This window comes from Mixophyes fleayi, chromosome 5, assembly GCF_038048845.1.
Source record: "Mixophyes fleayi isolate aMixFle1 chromosome 5, aMixFle1.hap1, whole genome shotgun sequence".
NCBI classification, from domain to species: Eukaryota; Metazoa; Chordata; class Amphibia; order Anura; family Limnodynastidae; genus Mixophyes; species Mixophyes fleayi.
The window spans coordinates 163,583,228-163,604,457 of NC_134406.1; the positions used below are offsets into that span (position 1 = coordinate 163,583,228).

Below are 21,230 nucleotides of genomic sequence, written 5' to 3' on the forward strand. Positions count from 1 at the left end.
ATGAAAATGTCTACATGCTTATTTTGTGAATATTAAAAATAACATATGTAGAGGCATATTCAATTAGGTCCGGCAGTTGCGATTACGCGCAGCTGTGCACATAAAGTGCCAACATGGTACTCCAACATTGTAGATTTCCATTTAAAACCCTATGGAACTTTGCAGTGTTGTGGTAACAGGAAGTGTGCAGTCGCAAGTAAACGCGATCTCCGGACCTAATTGAATATGCCCTGTAGAGTGAATTAGCTTTTCTTTCCTTGACTCAAACTATTACAGTGCCATTAATTAACAACTGCCCAGAGCCAGGAACTAGTGCTGTACCTGTAATTACCTGGAGCCGGGAACAAGTACTGTGTCTGTTGTTGCCAACTGCTTGGAGCCAGAAGCTAGCACATTGCCTGCAACTGTCTGGAGCCAGAAAGTAGCACAGTACCTGTAATGTAGCATAGTGTCTATGTCCATTAACTGACCAGAGCCTTGAAGTAGCATTTTGCCTGCAATTACCATATATGAAGCCAGGAGGTGACACCATGCCTGTAATTAACAACTTCCCAAAGCATTGAACTGGTGCTGCACATACTAAAAACTAGCGCTGTACCTGTGATCATCTACTGCCTGGAGCCAGGAACTAGTGCTGTGCCTGTGGTTGCCAGCTGCTTGAAGCTAGGAACTAGCAGTGTCTGGTTGCCAGCTTTTCAGAGCCAGGGACCAGTGCTGTTCCTGTGATTGCCAACTGTCTTCTGAAGAAATACCCTAGTACTGTACCTGCAGATACAAACTGCTGGGAACTTTGCCTGTGGTTGTAGACTGCCCAGAGCGAGGAACTAGCACTATGTCTGTATCCATCAACTGCCCGGAACCAAGAATTAGCACAGTGACTATAACCAAGAAACATGTATTTCCTTCAACAGCTAGTTGTTATTCTACTACCTTACATACCACCCACTTGTTTCATATCATTGTATGCTGTTTGCATCACAAACCCCTCAATGTAAAGTGCCGATTACTGAACTTGCACTTTATAAAGATGATAAAAACACCTTTAAACAATAATCTGTAAAACAAGGACATGTTTTTCCATTGAGATGTTTTGTTACAGAACATGGTTCCTTATTCCCAAGGAGAACATTAGAATTATGTTTATTTGCATTCAAGATTTCTCTCAAATCCCTTTAGGAACTGCCTTTGGAAATGCTTATAAAATATATTTTCAGACCCACATTTGGCTAAAAATGCAAATAAAATAAATGAGCATAGTTTGTTCTACTAAAAAACTGAAGGTTCCTTAATGTGTAAAAGAAAAAACAAAAACAAAAATACCAAAAGTACAAAAGAAAGTTTATTTTATTTTTTTTTTATTATTAAACTGCTCATAAATGCACTAATATAAGCAAAACTTGTGGAAGTGTGATCCCATTTGTCCTATCAGAGAATCATTAGAGAATTCATGCCTTAAAATTCGGTCAGCTGATGACCACTCTTCGCCGGTTTGTGCGGTAATCTGTTTCACGATTACTAGATTTAATGCAGAGAAGGAAGGTCATGCACAATTGGGCAAGAATCATCATATAATATTGATCAACTGCACAGCACTGTTGTCATTAAGATGGTGTTGGTCAAAATCTTGAGACAAGGATGAGGAAACTGTATGTTGAGTAAAAGGTCTTTATTTTGGTGGGAAAAAAAATCAATACGGGCTGTTAAAATAATCATTCCACCACACTTTCAGTTAAGTCTAAGTGAATGAACAAGTCTAATGAAATTCAATGACATATTGAGCTACAGAGATTTTTTTTCCATGAATTTCACACAACCATTCATTAACCTTCAGCTTTTAATTTTCAATAATAGTTAACACCCAACATCTTCAAAAGAAATAGATTTAGGATTTGGTTGATATCTAAGAAGAAATTAAGATTTATTTGTACATTAGCACAAAGTGTGTAAAATACAATAGGTGCACAAGATGCAGCCACCTTCACTGTCAAAGCTATGTATATGTGAGTTTTTCGATATTTGGCAGGACATGGGGGCCCTTACAAAATTTAGCTAGGTCGATAAATTTGTTTTTATGCACATGTACATAGCAGTAGAGCAACAACAAACAGAAAAAAAAGACAATCGTTACTCAAGAAGTGTAAAATTAATGTAAAGGACTTCCTCCACCCCCACCCCGATATAGTGGACACAAGTATGCAGATCTTCTTACATATGCCAATGCTTACTTATAAATGTAGAAGACATTTTATACTTATTGGGAAAAGTAAAATACATTTTATTCTGTCCATCTTAACACATTAATCACAGATAAATACAAAACTACTTAAAAGGCAACTTATATAATATATGAAAGTTCATAACCGGCAGGACACTTGTAATAAGTTTTCCCTCTGTACAACATGCATTCAAAATATATTTGTAAAATTTCTACCTGCAAACTATTTGTGTACATCTCTAAGACTGATGTTGCAATGCCCATACGTTTGCACAGAGAAGCTCAATTAAACATTTGAAAACTCCTCTCTCTACACCAGACAATAAGAATTATTTACTAAGATTGCATTTAGGTGCACAATTTGCACTGAACTACAGAAACCAATCAACATTTAGTTTTTGTCTAGTAAAAGCTAGAAAATGAAAGCAAGCGTCTGATTAGTTGCTGTACATGAATTCAAACGTTGCACCTAAAACTGCTGTTTCTAAATGAGCAATATTGTTTGAGGGAACCGTGGTGAAATTGAGGTAATATTCAATTATAGGAAACAAATCCTCATGCATGTTTTATATTTTCTGTAAACTTCTGTACAATTGAATTCAAAACATATGTGCACAGGCACATTGCCAAAAGGTTGGGAACCCAGACAAATGATCCCCTGTGCTATTAGAGTTGGAACTCATGAGCGTAATTGTGAAGAACAATATATCAAGATTAATAAAACAAATCATATTTCAAATGCTTAACAGTCAAATAATTATTATTAATAATAATTATTTAGAACATAGCCCAATTCAAAAAGATAATCCACAAGTTCTAAAGTGAACTACCAGATAATTTTGTAAAAAGATACGAGCATGTCAACCCTTCATGATCTCCTCAAAAATAATTCCTGTATATGCATTCTGTAAACAGATATATGCATATTTATACGTCTCACAAATGCCAACAATACCATCGTTACCATCTGTCCTTAATCTTCAGGAAGAGTCGCAAATTTTGAAGATTTATCCCTGGAAATTTGTGTCTCTATTTCACTTCTGACTAGCTGCACACATGTTGGATCTATTCCTAAATCCTGGTTTAGGAAAGTTAACATTTATTGAGGAGAAGGGTAAAACAATACATCATATGCAACTTCAGTAGACATGTTATTGTGAAGACTGTAGTGCTCCAAGGTCCCTGAATACAGTATTGTACATAATGTGCTTAGATGCACCTATGCACAACAACCTTGGAAAAAATTTGGAAATTCGGGCAGCTATGCAATACTACAATATGATTACCCAAGTGTTCAAATCTATGGACACACGCATTTGATAATATGTATTTCTATTCATACATACACAAAGCTAAATTACACAAAGCTAAATTGTACATGGAGGGGGGGGGGGGGAATAAGACATATTAAAAATTATTCACAAGAACAGTGGCATTAAATGTAAGCTTAGACCTCTTTCTATATAAAAAGAAAAACTCTCCAAAAATGTTTCCATTAAAAGAAACTAACTTTAGAAACATTCTTTGCTTAAATATACCTAGTGCGGGAGAATGTATATTGTGGACAAAGTGTTTAAATTACACCTTTTTCATATATTTTGTCCTTTCCAAAACTGGCCATACCCCCAATGATATAATCTGCCATCCATGTTGTGACACACACAAGCAAGGCTACGCTACCACACTATTGTATTGTGAGAGGATTATTACAACACAGAAAGATTGAGATGAGGAATTTGGGAGAAGATACGAGAAATAATGGCATATTTATATAAAACAAACTTAATAGCATTATAGAATGTAGGCAAAATCCTACTTTTATTTTCAACCACAATAGGTTTGGCTAATTTTTGGACGTACGCCCATTTGTATAGCGTATCTTTCGTGAGATAGCTCTGTGCATGCTTAGAAGTGGACCTTACGCCAATGAACACAATTCTATGCACTGGTGGAAGGAAAGGGTGGACTCACAAAGGCCGAGTGCTGGGGTTATCATATGTACGCTTGGTTTTACCCGTATCAACTGCACCAGCTACATAGCCAACTGATTGTGAAAACTAACATGGCTTAGTCTTTGTTTTAAAAACCTACATGTATTCATGCCAGTTGATGGCGCAGAACATGTGTATGCAAGTAAGATAGACTATAAAAAAAAGGAATATTGAAAACATTTAAAAAAATATAAAAAAATTATTATTGACTATACTGTTTAGAGTGGTTAATTTATTTTATATTTCCTGGTTTTGTTTTCTGATGTGACCTTATTATGCACAAGCTTTTGTGCATTGAGTGCAATCTGTTCTGTCTACATAGGTCAAGTTCTATGTAGGCAGAGCATACTTACACCCAGAATCACATGGAAACACATCTTGGGATATGAATGAATTTGGATATGGTCGGAACTATGCTCAATATCCGTACTCATTTTTAAAACGTAACTTGCGCGCAAGTTGCATTTGAACATGAATCAGGCCTAATGTCTCTACTTGGTTATGTTAAAAATGAAAAATAATGTTACAATTTTTCTTCACTGACATAGTACCTACTGCCTAATGTAGGAGTTACATCACTGGGCATATTTCACAACAGGCTCTGACCTAAATAAAGGATTTAACTTCTTAGGTTTGTGTATGTATGTTTACCTTCTAATGTGCCAAGACAGATACAAAAGAAAAAAAATAAGATTAATATGCCTTTACGATTTAAAATACATTCTTAAATGTTCAATATCTCATAATATATTTCAGTACCAAAATCTGCCTAGCATGGGTTTTGTATGAAGCAGGTTCAGCTGCAGAATAGTAAAGTACATAAGAGAATGGAGTTGAAATGCTAACAATGCAATCCTATAGATTGTAAGATTATTCCTCTGCTTGTTAATACAAAATTTTGTATTACTGTCAATAAAAAGTCTATAAAAAATTAGGTGCGTTTTAACATATATCACTGTGGCTGGCTATAAGAAGAACAATGTATCTACATAATAAAATAAAGAAATTAAAACCCGTAATCAAAAATTAAAAGTGCACAATGCATCATGTTTTAATGTGTGACTTGTAAATAATAGGCAGAATTATCAGAGAAAAACAGCATGAAACAGATCCCATTCATATCATTTCTATAGAAATGTTAGTTGATTTAACAAATTAATTTATTTTATACCTTATATTATAGTTAATATAAATGAAAATCAATATGCAGGCCTGTCTTTTATTTATCAAGCAAGTTACTCTAAGTGATACATAAAAAAATATTGGATTCAATATTAAAAATTGCCTGCTCAGCAAAAAAAACATTTAAGAAAATTATACATAGAAGAAAGTTACTTATGAAACCTTTGCAAATGCAAAGTACATATTTTTCATGGCTTTATATAACCAAATTTGACTTTCAATATAAAATTAATCATACATTACAATAAAACTATTTAAAATGTATAAACTTGAAGAAACTTTTATAACTCAAAACAATAATAATATTTAATAAACTAACCAGCCTTGCAGAGAAATCTTAAAGTAATTTATTCCCAAACGTTTTTTTAGCTCTGTCACACGATTGCAATGCAGGATTTAAAACCCACCATACAATTATAGGACTTTTAATTATGTTAGGACTTTTAATTATTTTAGAGTGTTCAAATACCAAACTAGACACTTACCTTTTGTTTTATGACACAGACTAAGTTTATGGATGGGACATAACAAAATAAACTTACTAGATATTTTAAATAGTTTGCCGTTTTGGAAAGTGAATATTGCAAATTTGTTGAAGAAAATACAATTATATTTTCTGCAACACAAAAGTATGCCATCATTCCAAATTCCTTGTTGGACTATTGCTCCACATAACACTTTCTTTTTGTTAGGACACATTGATTTAATACATCAAGAATGAGATTTAATGCAACATAACTTATTTATTGCAAGGAGATGGGTAGGTTTCCATCCAAGTTTATGTTGTGTAAGTCGTGCATCACCATGAACAGTTCTGTGACAGACAAACCTGCAAAAATCAACAGTTTACATGTTGCACTAAGAACATTCAGTCTCACCTTTTTGGTAGGCACCTGAATAAATACAAGATATTGATGGACAGAACATGAGACAATCACTTTGAAATAGTACTATTTTTAAAGTACTAATAAGAAAAGTCATCTTCATATGAGACCATGTTAGTATAAGAAGACCTGAGATGCCTGCAGATACATATTATTGATGTGCTAAACAAGTAATAACTATATTTTGATATCAGTCTGACTTCACTTAAACATAACTTCTTTAACATCAAATTATATTTTCATTGTCTCCTTAAACATATCAACATTCTCCTGTTCATATTAATTTCAAATTGATTTAACAAGAAATATAGTATATTACTTGGTCAAAGTCTAGTGAATATGGCATTAGCACAATGAGCTAAGAAGAAAGTCATCTTACTACCCTATATTCAGATTTACCACACAAGTTCTGTTTGAGAAGGAATGATAACTGTGCATGCAATCTTCATTAGTTCTGACCAGACTGGTAGAGAGGGATTTGATACAACTCTCGCACTCTCTTCTAACTTTTTGGAAGGTGATAAGTTTCCACCCATTTGCAGTTGATATTTTTTTCATTATACAATGCTGCCGTACATTTGCTTCTATTTTGACATGGAGATACAGAATATATAGAATCCATTTCAGCCACACGAAATCACAGTGAAGCGCTTTGAAATACAAGACATGTTGTGAAGGACAATTCCAAGCAGGAAGACCAAAACACATGCTACTAAAATGACAGTGCAAACTCCAGACCAGGTAGAACTTTTAACAACCCCTCTTCTCTCATGCTCTTCCTCCGCAATATCCTGTGCAATGTTACTTTGCAAGGGTTGGTGTTCCATTGGCATAGTCACTACAGTGACTGGCTTTTGCTGACTTCCTGTTAGTAATCTGCAGCCTATATCACCAGGCAATAAAGCTCTTTCCTTGCTGACAGGAAGAGGCCACATGTAGCATCCATTGCTTGGCAACTTAATAAAGACTGGAGTGTTTTCCGAAGTGTGAGGGATTGCAATTACTGCAACAACATCTGGATCATCAGGCAGCTCAGATACGGAGTATCCAGGGGGTAACCTTGTGACACCTCGACACCAAGGACATCTAAGGTCTTTCTGACTAGCCCTCATTTGTTGTAGGCAGACTGAACAGCAGGTATGTTTGCAATCAAGAAGTTTTGGCCTTCTCCGAGGACTATAATAATTGAAACAGATTTGGCATTCTAATAGAGAATCCTGGGACAGCGTTTCCATGGTCAACTTGGCCCAATTCCTCTGTTCTGAAGATGCAGAACTATTGTCTCACACGGTTTTTATCCAGCAGTTTTGCTCTTATGGTAAAGTCTTAAGCTATGTATAAATTCTTGTCAGAATCTACAAGAAAGCATGGAAATATCAAGTTACTTTTCCAATTCAAGCAAATCCTTTAAAGCTACTCAGATCATTTGAGAATTCATACTGTGCACAGCATATATTTAACAAGTTGTATACTCCCTTTGCTTTAATCTGTTTTGTCATTGATCAGTCCAGAGAAATTTAAATGGGTGGAAGAGTTCAGTGGCGCATGATTGGTTGCAAGTTGGGGAAGGCGGCTCACAACTAATTATATGCCACCCAGTCTTGAACTTAATTTTTCAAACTTCTTCTAGGCAATCTTGTTAAAAAGTAGCAGTGTTTACTGTAAAGGGAGTATACAAACTCTAAGAAACCATTTGGCAATTAATATTTTTTCTTATTATTCAGCAATAAAATGTGTAATGCAATGTTTATAGACTAGGTCACTGAAACTGTTAAAAAATAGCTTGAACACTAGTATAAACATCATGGTTTGATCACTGACAGTTCAAAAACTTTCTCTTAATTAGATGGTTGAAAGAATTTATAGCCAACAGGTCATTCTACAATTGCCATTCATTACAGCCTAGCAATAAAATGAACAAGCAGAATGTGCACGTAAAGACTTTATTAAATAATTAACCAGTAACAGTACATGAAACAAAATAAGTACAGAACCTGACTCAAGAATGAAAAAGCAATTGCAAACTAAGATATGTATTCAAATATATGATACAAGAGAAAGTAACCAAGGTGGAAGAGACTTGATTTGTGAATTTGTATTTATCTAAATACTTGTACCTGTATAGAATATCCAGTGTGAAGAGACCTATTTACACTTTGTACTGGGATTTGACAATTGTCAGTTTACAATTAGTGTCATAGCATATGCTATTTTCCCATAGGGATTAACTCTAATCCTGTGAAATGGGTATATGTCGTTTTGAGTTACTTCTATTTTGAACATTATGGATTACTAGAGGGGTACTGCTGTTATACACAGATGATTTGACGTTTTTGGTTTTTTGTGTGAACATCAAGGCAGGTTCCATATATTATGAAGGCATACTTTCTATTTTAGTATTATATTAGAATTATAAATTATACCAGAATTTTAAAAAATATATAGTTTTGTCAGCAAACATATTTATTGACATTCCTTCTATGGCGTTTTCTTTATTCATTAACTCTTCATCCTCATGTTCACCTGCAGTTGTTAAAGTAGAATTAATCACAAAAAACAAACAGGTATTGTAAATCTCAGACATCATATCATACATCAGAATGAGTTGTTTAGAGAGCTGCAAAAATGATTACTGCCAAAGTGGGCAGTACTCCTCACCATTCACCCCCCTGCCCGCTCGCTGCGCTCGGCCAATGACCGTCGCCTCTCCTCCACTCTAATTACCTCTTCCCACTCCAGAATCCAAGACTTCTCCCAAGCTGCTCCCCTGCACTGGAACGACCTCCCTCGCTACATCCGTCTCTCAGCCAGTCTGTGCTCCTTCAAACGGGCACTTCAAACTCACCCCTAATCTTCTTGCTCCTTCGCTAACCTCCTTCTCTCGTTCTCCCCTCTCTCCCCTAGCCCCGCCTTTCTCTCCCTTACTTTATGGCTCCCTCTTGTGCCTGTTTGTTCACCCTCCCTTAAGATGTGAGCTCATATGAGCAGGGCCCCTCTCCCCTCCTGTCTCCATACCTGTTCTTCTGCTCCGTCTTTACCCATATGTCTGCCCGGAGTTCCTGAAGTATTGGTACTTTGTGTTTATTGTTCTGTACTATGTCACCCTGTATGGTCTACTGTTTGTACTGTGTACGGCGCTGCGGAAACCTTGTGACGCCTAACAAATAATTGATAATAATAATAATAATGTATATAACTGCAGCCAGTAAACCTTTTGTAACAGTCCCACACATTCACTACATGTACCTCATGAAAGCTGGCCATGCACATGTGATACTGCAGGTAGTATCAGACAACTGGCCCAATATTACGGTGTTTGGCTTCAAAATGAACACTATGCCCAATAATAATCCAGTCAAAATCATACAGATTATCAGGCATGCTGTCTGGAAGATCACTACTATTTGGTGCAGCAGTGGTGTAGTCCCTTGACGTGAGCACCAAAACGCTATATTTTGTCCAGTTTGGCCACCCACATGTATGGTCAAATTAGACAGTAATCCTGTTTTTAAACATATGTGGCCGTCTATATAAGATAACACACAAACAGTTCCCTAGGGAACAACCTCGGTGCTTGTAGTCAGCAGATAACCCTCGTTATGGGAATATTCTTTAGGTAACCCTGCAGCTTAGACCACGGTTCATCGAGCAGTGTAATAAACAAAAAAATACACCAAAATGTCCAGCGCTGGGAATAAACCCTCTGCCTATATACAATCACAAACGTTGGAGCATGTATCTGTCAAAGTGTTATTTCTCTCCACACAGCGCTGTGTATAATGAAGAAACCTGAAGGGAAATCCTTTGCCCTCTGACGCGTTTCGTCCCGTTCCAAGCGGGACTTTTTCAAAGTGAAAAAGTCCCGACGTTTTCATTGGTATTGTACTCAAGCGGAACGAAAATACATCATATCGGTTCCTGTATGCTTAAATTGGATATTGCACTTCTTTTAGTGGAAACATCACCGGATATCCGGGCGGCTTAAGAACTTTGCACAGGTGGATTCACGCTTCCCTGCACCTCTTCACGAGGACTATAGGATGCGGTAAGAACTATTACATTACAGACTTATCGTCTCCGATGCTATGGGATTCTATATATGTGTAGAAAGGAGGACATTATGAATTGCATTTACCGTACAGATATGGAACAAGTTTAATTCTGTATCTTTTGGATTTTTTATTTTCATTCCACTGAAGATCACTTGTTCGTTGTGAATACATATGAAGTAGTCCTCCTATTACAACGCATCTTTTCATTTTTAGACAAGAATTTTTAGGAATTGAGATCTCTATATTTTTGAATCATGCATGTATTCGCATTTTTAAGGTTTATGATAGAAACAAGTTTCATCAGATGAAAGAGGAGACACAGAATGTTTTTATCAGTTGTTCATACTAGTCTCCCTTTTTAACAATTTATGAGACATATAAAGGTTGGATTATACTGGCATGCTCAGCCTAATATAAACATCATATACCGTTGTTTGCATTTGTATATAAGCTCCCCAGTTTGGAGTTGTGTGATTTACTGCAGGAGCTCAAGTTCCAATAAATTTGTGCATTTTACTCAAGTGTGTATTTTATAGAGAGTGATTGTATATAGGAAGAGGGTTTATTCCCAGCGCTGGACATTTTGGTGTATCGTCTATATAAGATGGCCACAGAAGCTGCAACATTAATGCTTTATTACCACAGCCAGATACTGTAGCGTGTGGTAACGAAGTGGATAGAATGCTGGCAGATAATCTGTTCACACAGCTGTCAGGCACGCCTGTAAATGTGCTCAGAAAAGGAAAGCTAAAATCCTGTGCATTCAGTCATCTTCCGACTGACCTAGCCAGACCTGAGTTTCAATAGCCAGATCCTGTAAAGTTGACAACCCGCTTTTGTGGCCAAGATGGACCACTATCCTGTTGCTCAGCGTGTGTAGCTATCTTTAAGATGACAAGCTGCAATACAGGCAAATCGACCAAGGTGAAAGAGATGCTTGATAATAATCCAATAACACCATTATCAGGCAGTTAGAGGTTGTTAGCCATCAGCCTGAGTATACAGTCACATTCCGACAACAGTGGTATTTGGCCAGCACAGCACAAAATATCTGCTGTTGCCTGTCGACTGTAGCATAATGAAAAGGCACACTAACCCAATTTTTATATTTTCCTATATGATTTATGTAATAACGTTAAGAACAATATTAATATAAAAATTGTACCGAAAGGTTTTCTGGTCATTCTTTGACAGTATTGCAACAAATGGCAATTAAACAGCCCACGTCAAGCATCACCATTGTTCTTGTTGTGTTTCCAGACTTTCAACTAGGCGTCTGCTAAATTATCCTGCACCTCATTTCTAGCAGCTCCCCTGCGCTAGCACACTGCAGATAAAAGAAGTTGACATTTTAATCAGACATTTGTTTACAGAAAAGTAGAGTGGTAGGCAGAGGAGACTATAGCACAAAGACCACCAATGGACTTCAGGGCTGTCACAAAATGCACTAAGTTTATTACTTTCACTTTTTTCTCCTAAAAATGTCTATTTGTTTTTAACTTGAAATGGTTTGGTTGAAATGTCATATTAAAAGGTGCAAAAGGGTCTATCATGATTTATCTTGACAGGCTTTAAATCACAAATACAATTTCAATAAGGGTGTATAGACTTTATATCCACTGTATATATGAACATATATTATACAACTTGAATTTATATTTACTAAACAGTAATTCATATGTGTTGCTATCTCCATTTTTGTTGAGTGGTTACAGCCAGGGACATTTATGTCAAATTGTAGATGGTCCGACAGTTGACAAAATACACGGATGTGCTTTAGTAACCATAGAATACACATAAATCACAATGAACAAAAACACTGCTAAGAGAGGAGGAGGATATTCTTAATAGCTAACTTTAGCTACATGCACATGAATAAACAAATGAACAAGGAGAGATGGAAGTTCAGAGATCCATGACCTCTTAGAAATATGGTGATACAGGGCACACTGCCTTCTTACCAAACTAATAATTGAACACAGATTGGGGAAGGCAGAACATGTTTTCCTTTTCTCTCACTATGGTCATCTGCCTTGCTAAGACAACTATGTGCACCTCACTAGCACCTCCACAGAAAACAACGAACTCTAGGTAAGCCTTCATCTCTTCTCCATTCACCTACAAACAGTGTCCAATCATGCCGATTGCCAAGTGAGCATATCGATTTATTGCAAGACAAGGGGCACTTTGCTATTTTCTAAAAACAAATAACTGAAAAAGGCACTAATCAAACTGTTGTTTCAGGGATTGTATAAATGGTGGCAAATTTCTACGTGTGTGGAGAGATTAGCAAGTGCAATAGGACTCGGTTTCTAATAATTTCCTACTCATTGTAGTAATGTCAATTTTGAGTTAGTTACAAACATGCCGATAAGCTCCATGCACGGTTTATAGTTTATAGCCAAGGTGGGCAACAGATGGCCCGCGGAATGCTTGGCTGCTCGCAATCTAACTTATTCTCTACTTTGTTATAAAGTAGAGAATAAGTCTGAATGGGAGCAGCTGATCTCCTGGGGCTCTGTCCAACCAACCTGGGCTATGGTGGCTGGAGTGAAAGCAAAGACTGAGCAACTTTGGTCTCACTATATATACTTTGGTCTGCCCATTATACAAAAAAAAAAAAAAAAAGAGTAAAGGCAAAATACCTATGATTATAAAATAAGCTTTAATTGAATAAAAGAATCCCCAAACCCTTGTTCACATTAATATAAAAGAAAAATCTTGTCCTTGACCCGCTGTAGTCCAAATGGGAAATAGATTCGTTTTTTCCTATCTTTTATCTAAATAAGAAAAAAAATGTAAATATACCCATAAAAAAATATTATCCACCACTCACCAGCGCTGACCACTACTAAATGACCAAATCCTGGGGTCCCCCAGACACCCCATGCTACCAAACACAGACGGCAAGCGTGGGAAAGTGCCTGTGGCCTATGTACCTTGGATCAAGATAGAAGAAAACATTTTATTTCTCATTTTGGCTATGATGAATCAAGAACGATCATTTTATATTTAATAAAGTGGTGAACTAAGTTTTATGGGGGAGCATTTATTCAACTAGTTTATTTTAAAACTGTAGGTTTACTTCATTTTACGTTTCAGGTATACTGGGGAGACGTTTTAGGTTCTGTGCTCATTATACGAGGGCACTGGGTTGGCAAAATTGCCATTCCAGAGGTACCAATCCTAATCAGCCCACAGTAGCCTTTTCAGGGTAGGATGTGCTGTTTCTGGGGTGAGGATTTTTAGGAGGGACGCAAAAACGTGGTTTCATATTTACTACATATATTTGGGGATTAGCAAATAAACTTATGAATCAATGGAAAAAAAACATAGGAGATTTTTAACACTATTTCTGCAAATCGAATTTTAGTAGACCCCACCCAATCCCACCAGGCATTTAAATTGGTGTGGGTTCACTATAAGATTGCTTATAACTCGCATGCCTGTCATTTGTATAATTTAAGCCTCTTTTTTTAGATTGATAGACTGACTACATTGTGGCAGATTTTAAGCATACTCACATTTATGGCAGTTTTGTGAACAGTGATTGTTTGCACAATACCACATGTCAAATGTTCACTTAAGCGTGAACCAGTAATGGTATGTTTAAAGACCTAATGTTATTAGGCACTGATTATTCTGGAACATATTACTGAAAGCAACTGTTTAACTTTGTTGCAAGAGACTAAAAAGCAAGACTGCCCTGCTAATAACAATGAAGTGTACAGTGTCTTCCAGTATAACTCAAACTGTCGACGTGGAAGAATAGTCAACAGTGTTAAATGTTATCTTATTAAACACTTCACTACAATATAAAAAAAATACTGCATTAGATTGAAGATTAAATGTGTACTATTAAAAATTGAGATATAAATAAGTAACCTTTATAACTAATACATACATGATCTACAAAAAGAAATGCTGAAATTATCTGCAGAGCTTGTGCATTTTACATGTATATGTTCGTGCCTGGATAACTATCATTTTATTGTTATATTTATAAATTGATGTATTCCAGTTGAATATCCTGCTATGCCTAAACTGCTGATCATAGTATTCATGAAAAAAAAAATAATCTATCCTTGTGGTCAGATGGCATTTTGGCCCTGTCAAGAGACAGTCTACAGTATAATATCCTGGGTCACTTGATCTGTCACAGACAAACTCTCGTACTTAGGGTCTATTTAACAAGCCCCTAATCCCCTCGGAGGCCACCACAAATTTATGTACTCCCTCTATTTATAACTAGGGGATCGCAGTAGATATCTACTGCGGTCCCACTGTTATCGTAAGCAATAGCAGTCCCCATAGGGTTCTAGACAAACAAGCTGAATTCATGTGAACGCAGGACTTTATTTTGCTCAACTAGCTGACAATTTAATACAAATATTGTTGGAATTGCAAGACCCGGGTCTAGGAATGCCGACTTATACACAAGATTACAAGTCCACTAAATAAAGACTGACCGCGAGGAAGCCGTGTGTTTTAAAGTTGGAGGGCAGTGGGATTAAGTGCCTGTAGGCGGCGGTAAGAGAAAGCGCTGACACAAGCTGCACTTACTCCAATCCGAATAGACTTTTTATACATGGCTTCTTCATGTTGACTTATTTTTTGCATATAAATAATAGTAAAATATAACCCATTATGTGCTATTTGTCATGAGTTTAGATATATCACATTTTAATAAGACTTGGTGACTACTAGATGGTAGTTAATTATCTCCTCCAGTAATAACAGATTTGGAGGAGGGTACTTTGTTTTTCACATAATTGAAAATTTAAAGAAAATGGCAGGCGAGTCATGAATAAGCTGAACCATGTTGGTCTCTTACCACGGACCCTTCCTCTACACCAGTATTTCCCAAACACAGTCCTCGGGGAGCTCTAACAGTGCAGGTTTTCCAAGTCACAAGTGAAATACATAAAAACCACCTGTGGATCTTTGAACAGGTCTGAACATGATCTTTGAAGTGTCTGTCTGTAATGAATACACCAATGCTCTAACAAGGAGAAATGGAAAACACGCACTGTTAGGGCCCCCTGAGCACCCGGTTTGGGAAACACTGTTCGACACAAAGAGGACTCAGCCTTACTGATGACTAAATACAATAATATTCCTAAGAATGCAGCTTTAATGTCACCAGGAACTAGTGAAATCACTAAGACTGGTGGATTGGTAGAATATTGGCACAGCCCATAAAATGGTGCATCCACTGTGCTTAGGCAACTGAGTCACATAAATTGCCTACAAAAACCATGTAAATTTTGGCACGGGATCTGCCTTGCAGTTCTATATCTTTAAAGCAGTATTCCCACGGAGGGTGAAAAATTCCCCCTTCCACAGCACCATTCACCGAAGCCCTGGGGATGCTTTAAGAAGCCATTTTTGGCTGTCTAACGATGGCAAAGTACAGTAATTGTGAATTGCCAGCACTAGTTGGCCGCTTCTGATTGATTGGACAATTGCAAATTCACCTCTAAACCTAAAAGATGTTATATAAATTACAATATTTTAATTTCATGTCCTTTAAGTAGACAATACTGCATGCTCAGAAACAGACTATTTTGCTATAACATTTTATCCCTTCCTTTAAAGAAAAATGCCCTTTCAGTTGAAATTTTCTCTTGTGTTAGATATAAAAGAAGGATACTTTTAAAGACAATAAGCCAAACCTTCTTAAAAACAATTCTATTTACAGTGCAGAAATATATGTCATTCAAGTGCTTTTCAAGGAACATATCAGAGTTTGAAACAGAGGAAATTCAACATAATTGCGTCATGATTGGTCTACTGTCAGCTGTCATGTAAATGATTCTCAGTCCGCCTGCATGCAGAGGAAGGTGACGTTACCACTGGAAGACTATACCAATCCGAGCGTTTAAAGTAGTTAGGGAATGTGCATTATATGCGGCAATTAACTGGATTGGCTACTGGTCTTGTCCAATCAGCTACCACATACAGAACATACCCACAGAGCTAGGAGTTTGAATCACCATCTGAATTCCACAGCTAGCTCTCTCCTCTGCAGCTTGTCATAGTGGTCAGACTAAGTGCAAAATATGTGTAACTATGGATGTTAAGGGAGCGCTATTTAATTAGCAGGAGTTATCCTTCAAAGAAATAACTTATATTGCATTCTTTGCAAATTGAGCTGTGCGCACACATACCATTACCCTTTCAACCATTGTCTAAGGAATTTTAAGATGTGATTTTTCTTCTTTTGTGATTGAGGGGGAGGGGGGGGGAGGAAATACTCAATTTCACCTTATTATATATGAAAAGCTGCAGTGGAATGCCTGAGTAAGGGTGAACGCTGAAATTTAACTTAATGCTTCCTTGATATAAATTCTAAGTCTTGAGTTGTGTGTCCTTTAAAAGTGGAAAAACTATTGTGCTCATGAATAGACTATATTTCTGTACAGTTTTATCCCTTACTTGAAGGAAAGCAGTTTCAGTTGAACTTTTTGATATGCCTGTTAATAAATACACAAAAGGATATCTGAAAGGCAATAACCCAAACTTTCTTTGAAAAAAAAAAAAAGACTATTTCAACTGTCATGTAAGTTTGTATCAAAATATTTGCTTACTAAACTGTACTAGAAAAAGGAGTTAGAATCTGAATGGTTGCTACTGGTAACACCACTTTTCTACACAGTTACATAGATGTCCCCCACATTTTGATATTGTTCTCTAAAAATATAAAATTTGCACTTTAGTTGCCAAGTGCACTTATCATTATCTGTACTTAAAATACAATAAAACTGTACTATGATCATGTCCAGCGGTCATAACATGTGTCAGTGCAGAGTCCTGAGTCTACCTACAGTTTTGCACACAAAGCATTCCGTCGCTTCTGTAAAACTAATGTCCCTGGAAACAGTATTCAAATTCTAGCAAATGTGTCACAAGGAACAGTGGATTGTTCTAGACTACCTTAATAATTGTTGTACATATTGTCTACTTTAGCAAGCCTTACAGATTAGAAATTATCTTAAAAAAAAAAAAAAAAAAGACAATGTGGCAATATTGTCAAAATCAAAATATTTATCATTAGTTATTGAAAGAAGCACTAGCTATAATGCATTCTACTATGAATTTTATCCCAAACTACTTTTATTATTGGCAGAACGTTACAAAGACTAGAAAATATTCTGTATAGGCATTTCAGATTGTAGTTTTTTGCAACAGTTGTAAGTGCACAGCGACTCTGAATTCTGTTTACATTAAGAGAAAATATTCAAACTAATTCCCATATTAGACAAAGCAGCCTTCACTGTCATCTCACTTCCAGAATGACATATTTGGGTATTGCACCTAAAAATATCAGTCAACAGGTGCAGCAATTTTGATGCTACTAAAACATGTCAGAGAGTTGAACCACAGCTTGAAATCACTTTTCCTCCAAGAAAATATCAGTACTAAATATAATGTTTATACAAAACACCTGTCTGTCACAACAAACTACAGTAAATGAATTTAACATTTACAGACACTCCCTAGGTCTGTATGGTGTCACTTGATTCACTGTGTCTGATATTATAAAGAATTGTTTTAATAATCAATGTTGACAAATGGTCATTCTTCCCAATCTTGTCTCTGAAAAGCTAATATGTACAAGACATCAAATACTGAACAGGGAGAAAAAAAAAAACTCGCTGGTGAACATTTCCCCACTTCAATTGATTATGAAGCAAAAAACAATGGACTGCACATAGTACAATAAATGAATATTAGCAATACACTTCTAATAAACCTGTCTTTCTTTTTTTCCCCATCATATTTAACCATGTCAAAGCATTTTTAAAGCTGAATAAAGACTGAACCTCAAGTACTCATATCTGCTTACACACTGTGTACAAAATTACTTGAATCTAGCTTACAGTAATACCAACATTGAGAAAAATGGATTTTGGAGACTATATAATTGAACATGTTTTACTGGCCTAATGTCTGAACTGGCTGCTTGAATGGCATAAGAATGACATTTAAGCCAACTTAGCAAAATTAACTGCACCTTTCTGCATTCCATTTTACAAGTAAACTGCAAATAAAATAACCCCTTTGGCCATTAACTAGTCTGGTAAGTCAACAGCAGGTAGCAAACCACCAGAACTACATATCTGATACAAGTCACCTGAACTTGACAGAATGTATGAGACATCATCAATAGAACTAAAAGCGTTCATTTTAAAAACACTTCAGAAAATTAAAAATGAACATCCTGGGCTTCCATGTATTATGTTAAGCATTCACCTATTTACCAAATAGAATTGCCCAGCACTGCAGCAGTTAATACATTACTTGTAAACAATATGAGTTAAGTACTATAAACCAAGGCAGCTATCTTCACAGAGTGATTAGTGCCAATGGTATCATTCTACAGGGTATCTGCACCCATGTAAAATTGAGTAACCCTACCTTATGAAAAATGACCAAAGAATTGTCAAATAAAGCATAAAACTTGAAACCAAGACATATATAGGGATAAAACAATTTAGCAATATGCAGGTTTTAAAATGCTTAAAGTGCATTGGAGTTTTTACATATTTTGTGTTTTTCATACACAACTCCTTATGCACCAGAGAAAGAAACGTTGCTGAATATTTCATCTCTAGCAAAAGACACAGCTATGAATGTCAGATGTGTTCTGCACAACATTTTAACCACATTCCCAGCCAAATCCCAGATTCTTAAACCATGAGATCATGCAAAGCTCAGTCCCTTGTGTTTTAAAGATTCAGTGCTATATAGAAACACACAGCACGCTGTACAGAAATACAATAAACGAGTCTTGTTTGATTCTAGTGAACAAACCGTATGATTCCTGTTTCGGTGCTTGAAAATAATGTACCATTCATGCAAGATGCGTGTCTGTTTAGACGTCCCAAAGAGGGTCTAGCTGTCTATGCTGTGATCCCTAGTGATTTCTAGTAGACATTACCTGGATGTGGTGTTAGTGTTTCATGCTTCCCAGCTCCTGCATGATGATATCAGCTGCCAGCGTTCAGTGTTGTGCAGGCAGCAGGCGACAAGCAGGAAGCAGTAACTGCTTTGTTCTGCCTGCAGTGAATCACAGACAGACAGCAAACCCAATCACAACATCCTCTTTACTATTCACCCTCTTTCACTCAAAGTAAATAATTGCTCGTTTAAGATCCCAAACCCCGTAAGATCAAGCATGTCATCAGATCACCTTATGCACGGTTCTCACCTTAACCAACAGTCTGTTGGCCACTAAAATATATACACATTAGACTGCTACTGGAAACATACCTATGTCTCGTTTATATTAAGCAGCTTCTCTGATTTTAAACAGATTTCCTGGAGCACAAGACTGCCATAGCATTGTGCAACAATAGCAGATCAGAAGAACATGATGCATATTCAGTACTTACACAAACAATTCTGTGTCCATTCAAGATTATGCCGCAGAGGTAGCATTAAAAAAAGCTCTTATTTACAACACATGTCAGCCCAGGGGACGGGGTGCGATGGACAGCATTTAATAGAGGAACACATAATGACCTATACATGAAATTGCAGACGGGCTGTCATCACAAGCTGTGGCTAAATTACCTTCACTTTGGGAAGTGGAGGGGATTTTTTTTACATATTATTTTGATAACATCTTGAAGCTCAATACATTTCTGGTAGATTTCCTATGCTGGAATTTATTCTGTATTGACCAAGCTCCTGTAAACAGCATGGTTAACAGAGCATGAACATCTCGATAGATAGGGCAATACGTAAATACACCAGCAATGATCGGACTTCAAACCTGCTCGCTTTGTACTGACTGAGGACATATAAGATACTGCAAGACACAGGGTTGCAAGTCCAAGCTAGTTTATGTCAAGCGATTGCATGCCAGGTCCTGCAAGGCAAGAGGGTGCCAGTCCCTGCAAGGTGACGAAGTGCCAGCTACTGGAAGGCAATGAGTTGCAAGTCTGCAGGGAAATACCCTAGTCTGCTGCAAGCCCCAAGACAGCGTCCTCTTGTCCACAAAGAGCTGCAAGTCCCTAGGCAAATAGTAGATTGCTCGTTCCTACATCTGTGAATAAGCAATCATTTTTCAGTGTTGATACTGCAAATAGATCACGTTAGTCCTCTGCATCCAAGTGCATATACAAACTGCATACTGGCATTCAGAGTGCACAAAGCAGTGTATGTTGGTGTAATCAAGCCAATGTTCACTGCTTGTATGTGGTTTCAGCATTATCCGTTCGTGGACCACACAGGGGCAGATCCAGAGAATTGAAAAAAATCTGGAATGAGAACCTACTCACCTGACTCAGGGCGCTGCTTCCCACCAGCACCAGTACTGATCGCTCACAACACTTTGTTTGTGGCTGGGCTGATCCCTTCTGTTCACGCTACACATTAAGGAGAGAAAGGGGTGTTGCTCCCCACCCTCCCTCTTTTCTTTCCGTAAACTTTCCTGTGACAGTTTAAAGAAGAATCCTGTAAAGTAGCTAGACTGCAGTTATTACCCGGAGAGATTACCAGAGTCGGAGTTCAGTGATTGTTTATTTGAATATTGACACTTCTATTGCAATAATATCCGGTAACTGTGGGTGTGTTACAACAAAGAGATGGAAAGGGCGGAATAAGTCTTAACAAAAGTACGACACACCGCCCTAGAGCTATTCAAATAAATATTTCCTGTTTTAAAGACATCAGAAACATTTATGGTTTTATGCAAAATGTGTGCTTAAAAATAAATGCATTTATCATTTTAAAGAATAATTAATTGTATGCATCTTATGTCTGGTGGATCTGTCACACTAAGGGGCACATTTATCAATATTTGTCAAAAATGAAAAATAATTATCAATCCTTATCGCATGGATAAAGATTTAATTATTTCTCAAATTCATTAAAGATCCAACACAGATAAGTTCTC

General features: G+C 36.8%; 1 protein-coding gene across 2 annotated transcripts; it reads right to left on the bottom strand.

Moving 5' to 3' along the window:
• Window positions 1–1,651: 1,651 nt before the first annotated feature.
• On the bottom strand, window positions 1,652–20,867 carry RNF152 (ring finger protein 152). Of its 2 annotated transcripts, none has more exons than XM_075212940.1 (2): window positions 20,614–20,867; window positions 1,652–7,627 (listed from the first exon to the last, which is right to left on the bottom strand). In XM_075212940.1, the coding sequence occupies exon 2, from the start codon at window positions 7,505–7,507 to the stop codon at window positions 6,896–6,898; it is 612 nt and encodes a 203-aa protein (XP_075069041.1). In that variant the 5' UTR covers window positions 7,508–7,627; window positions 20,614–20,867; the 3' UTR covers window positions 1,652–6,895. The 2 variants fall into 2 exon arrangements, with proteins under 2 accessions (XP_075069041.1, XP_075069042.1); XM_075212941.1 differs by lacking the exon at window positions 20,614–20,867 and adding an exon at window positions 19,269–19,398.
• Window positions 20,868–21,230: the final 363 nt, after the last annotated feature.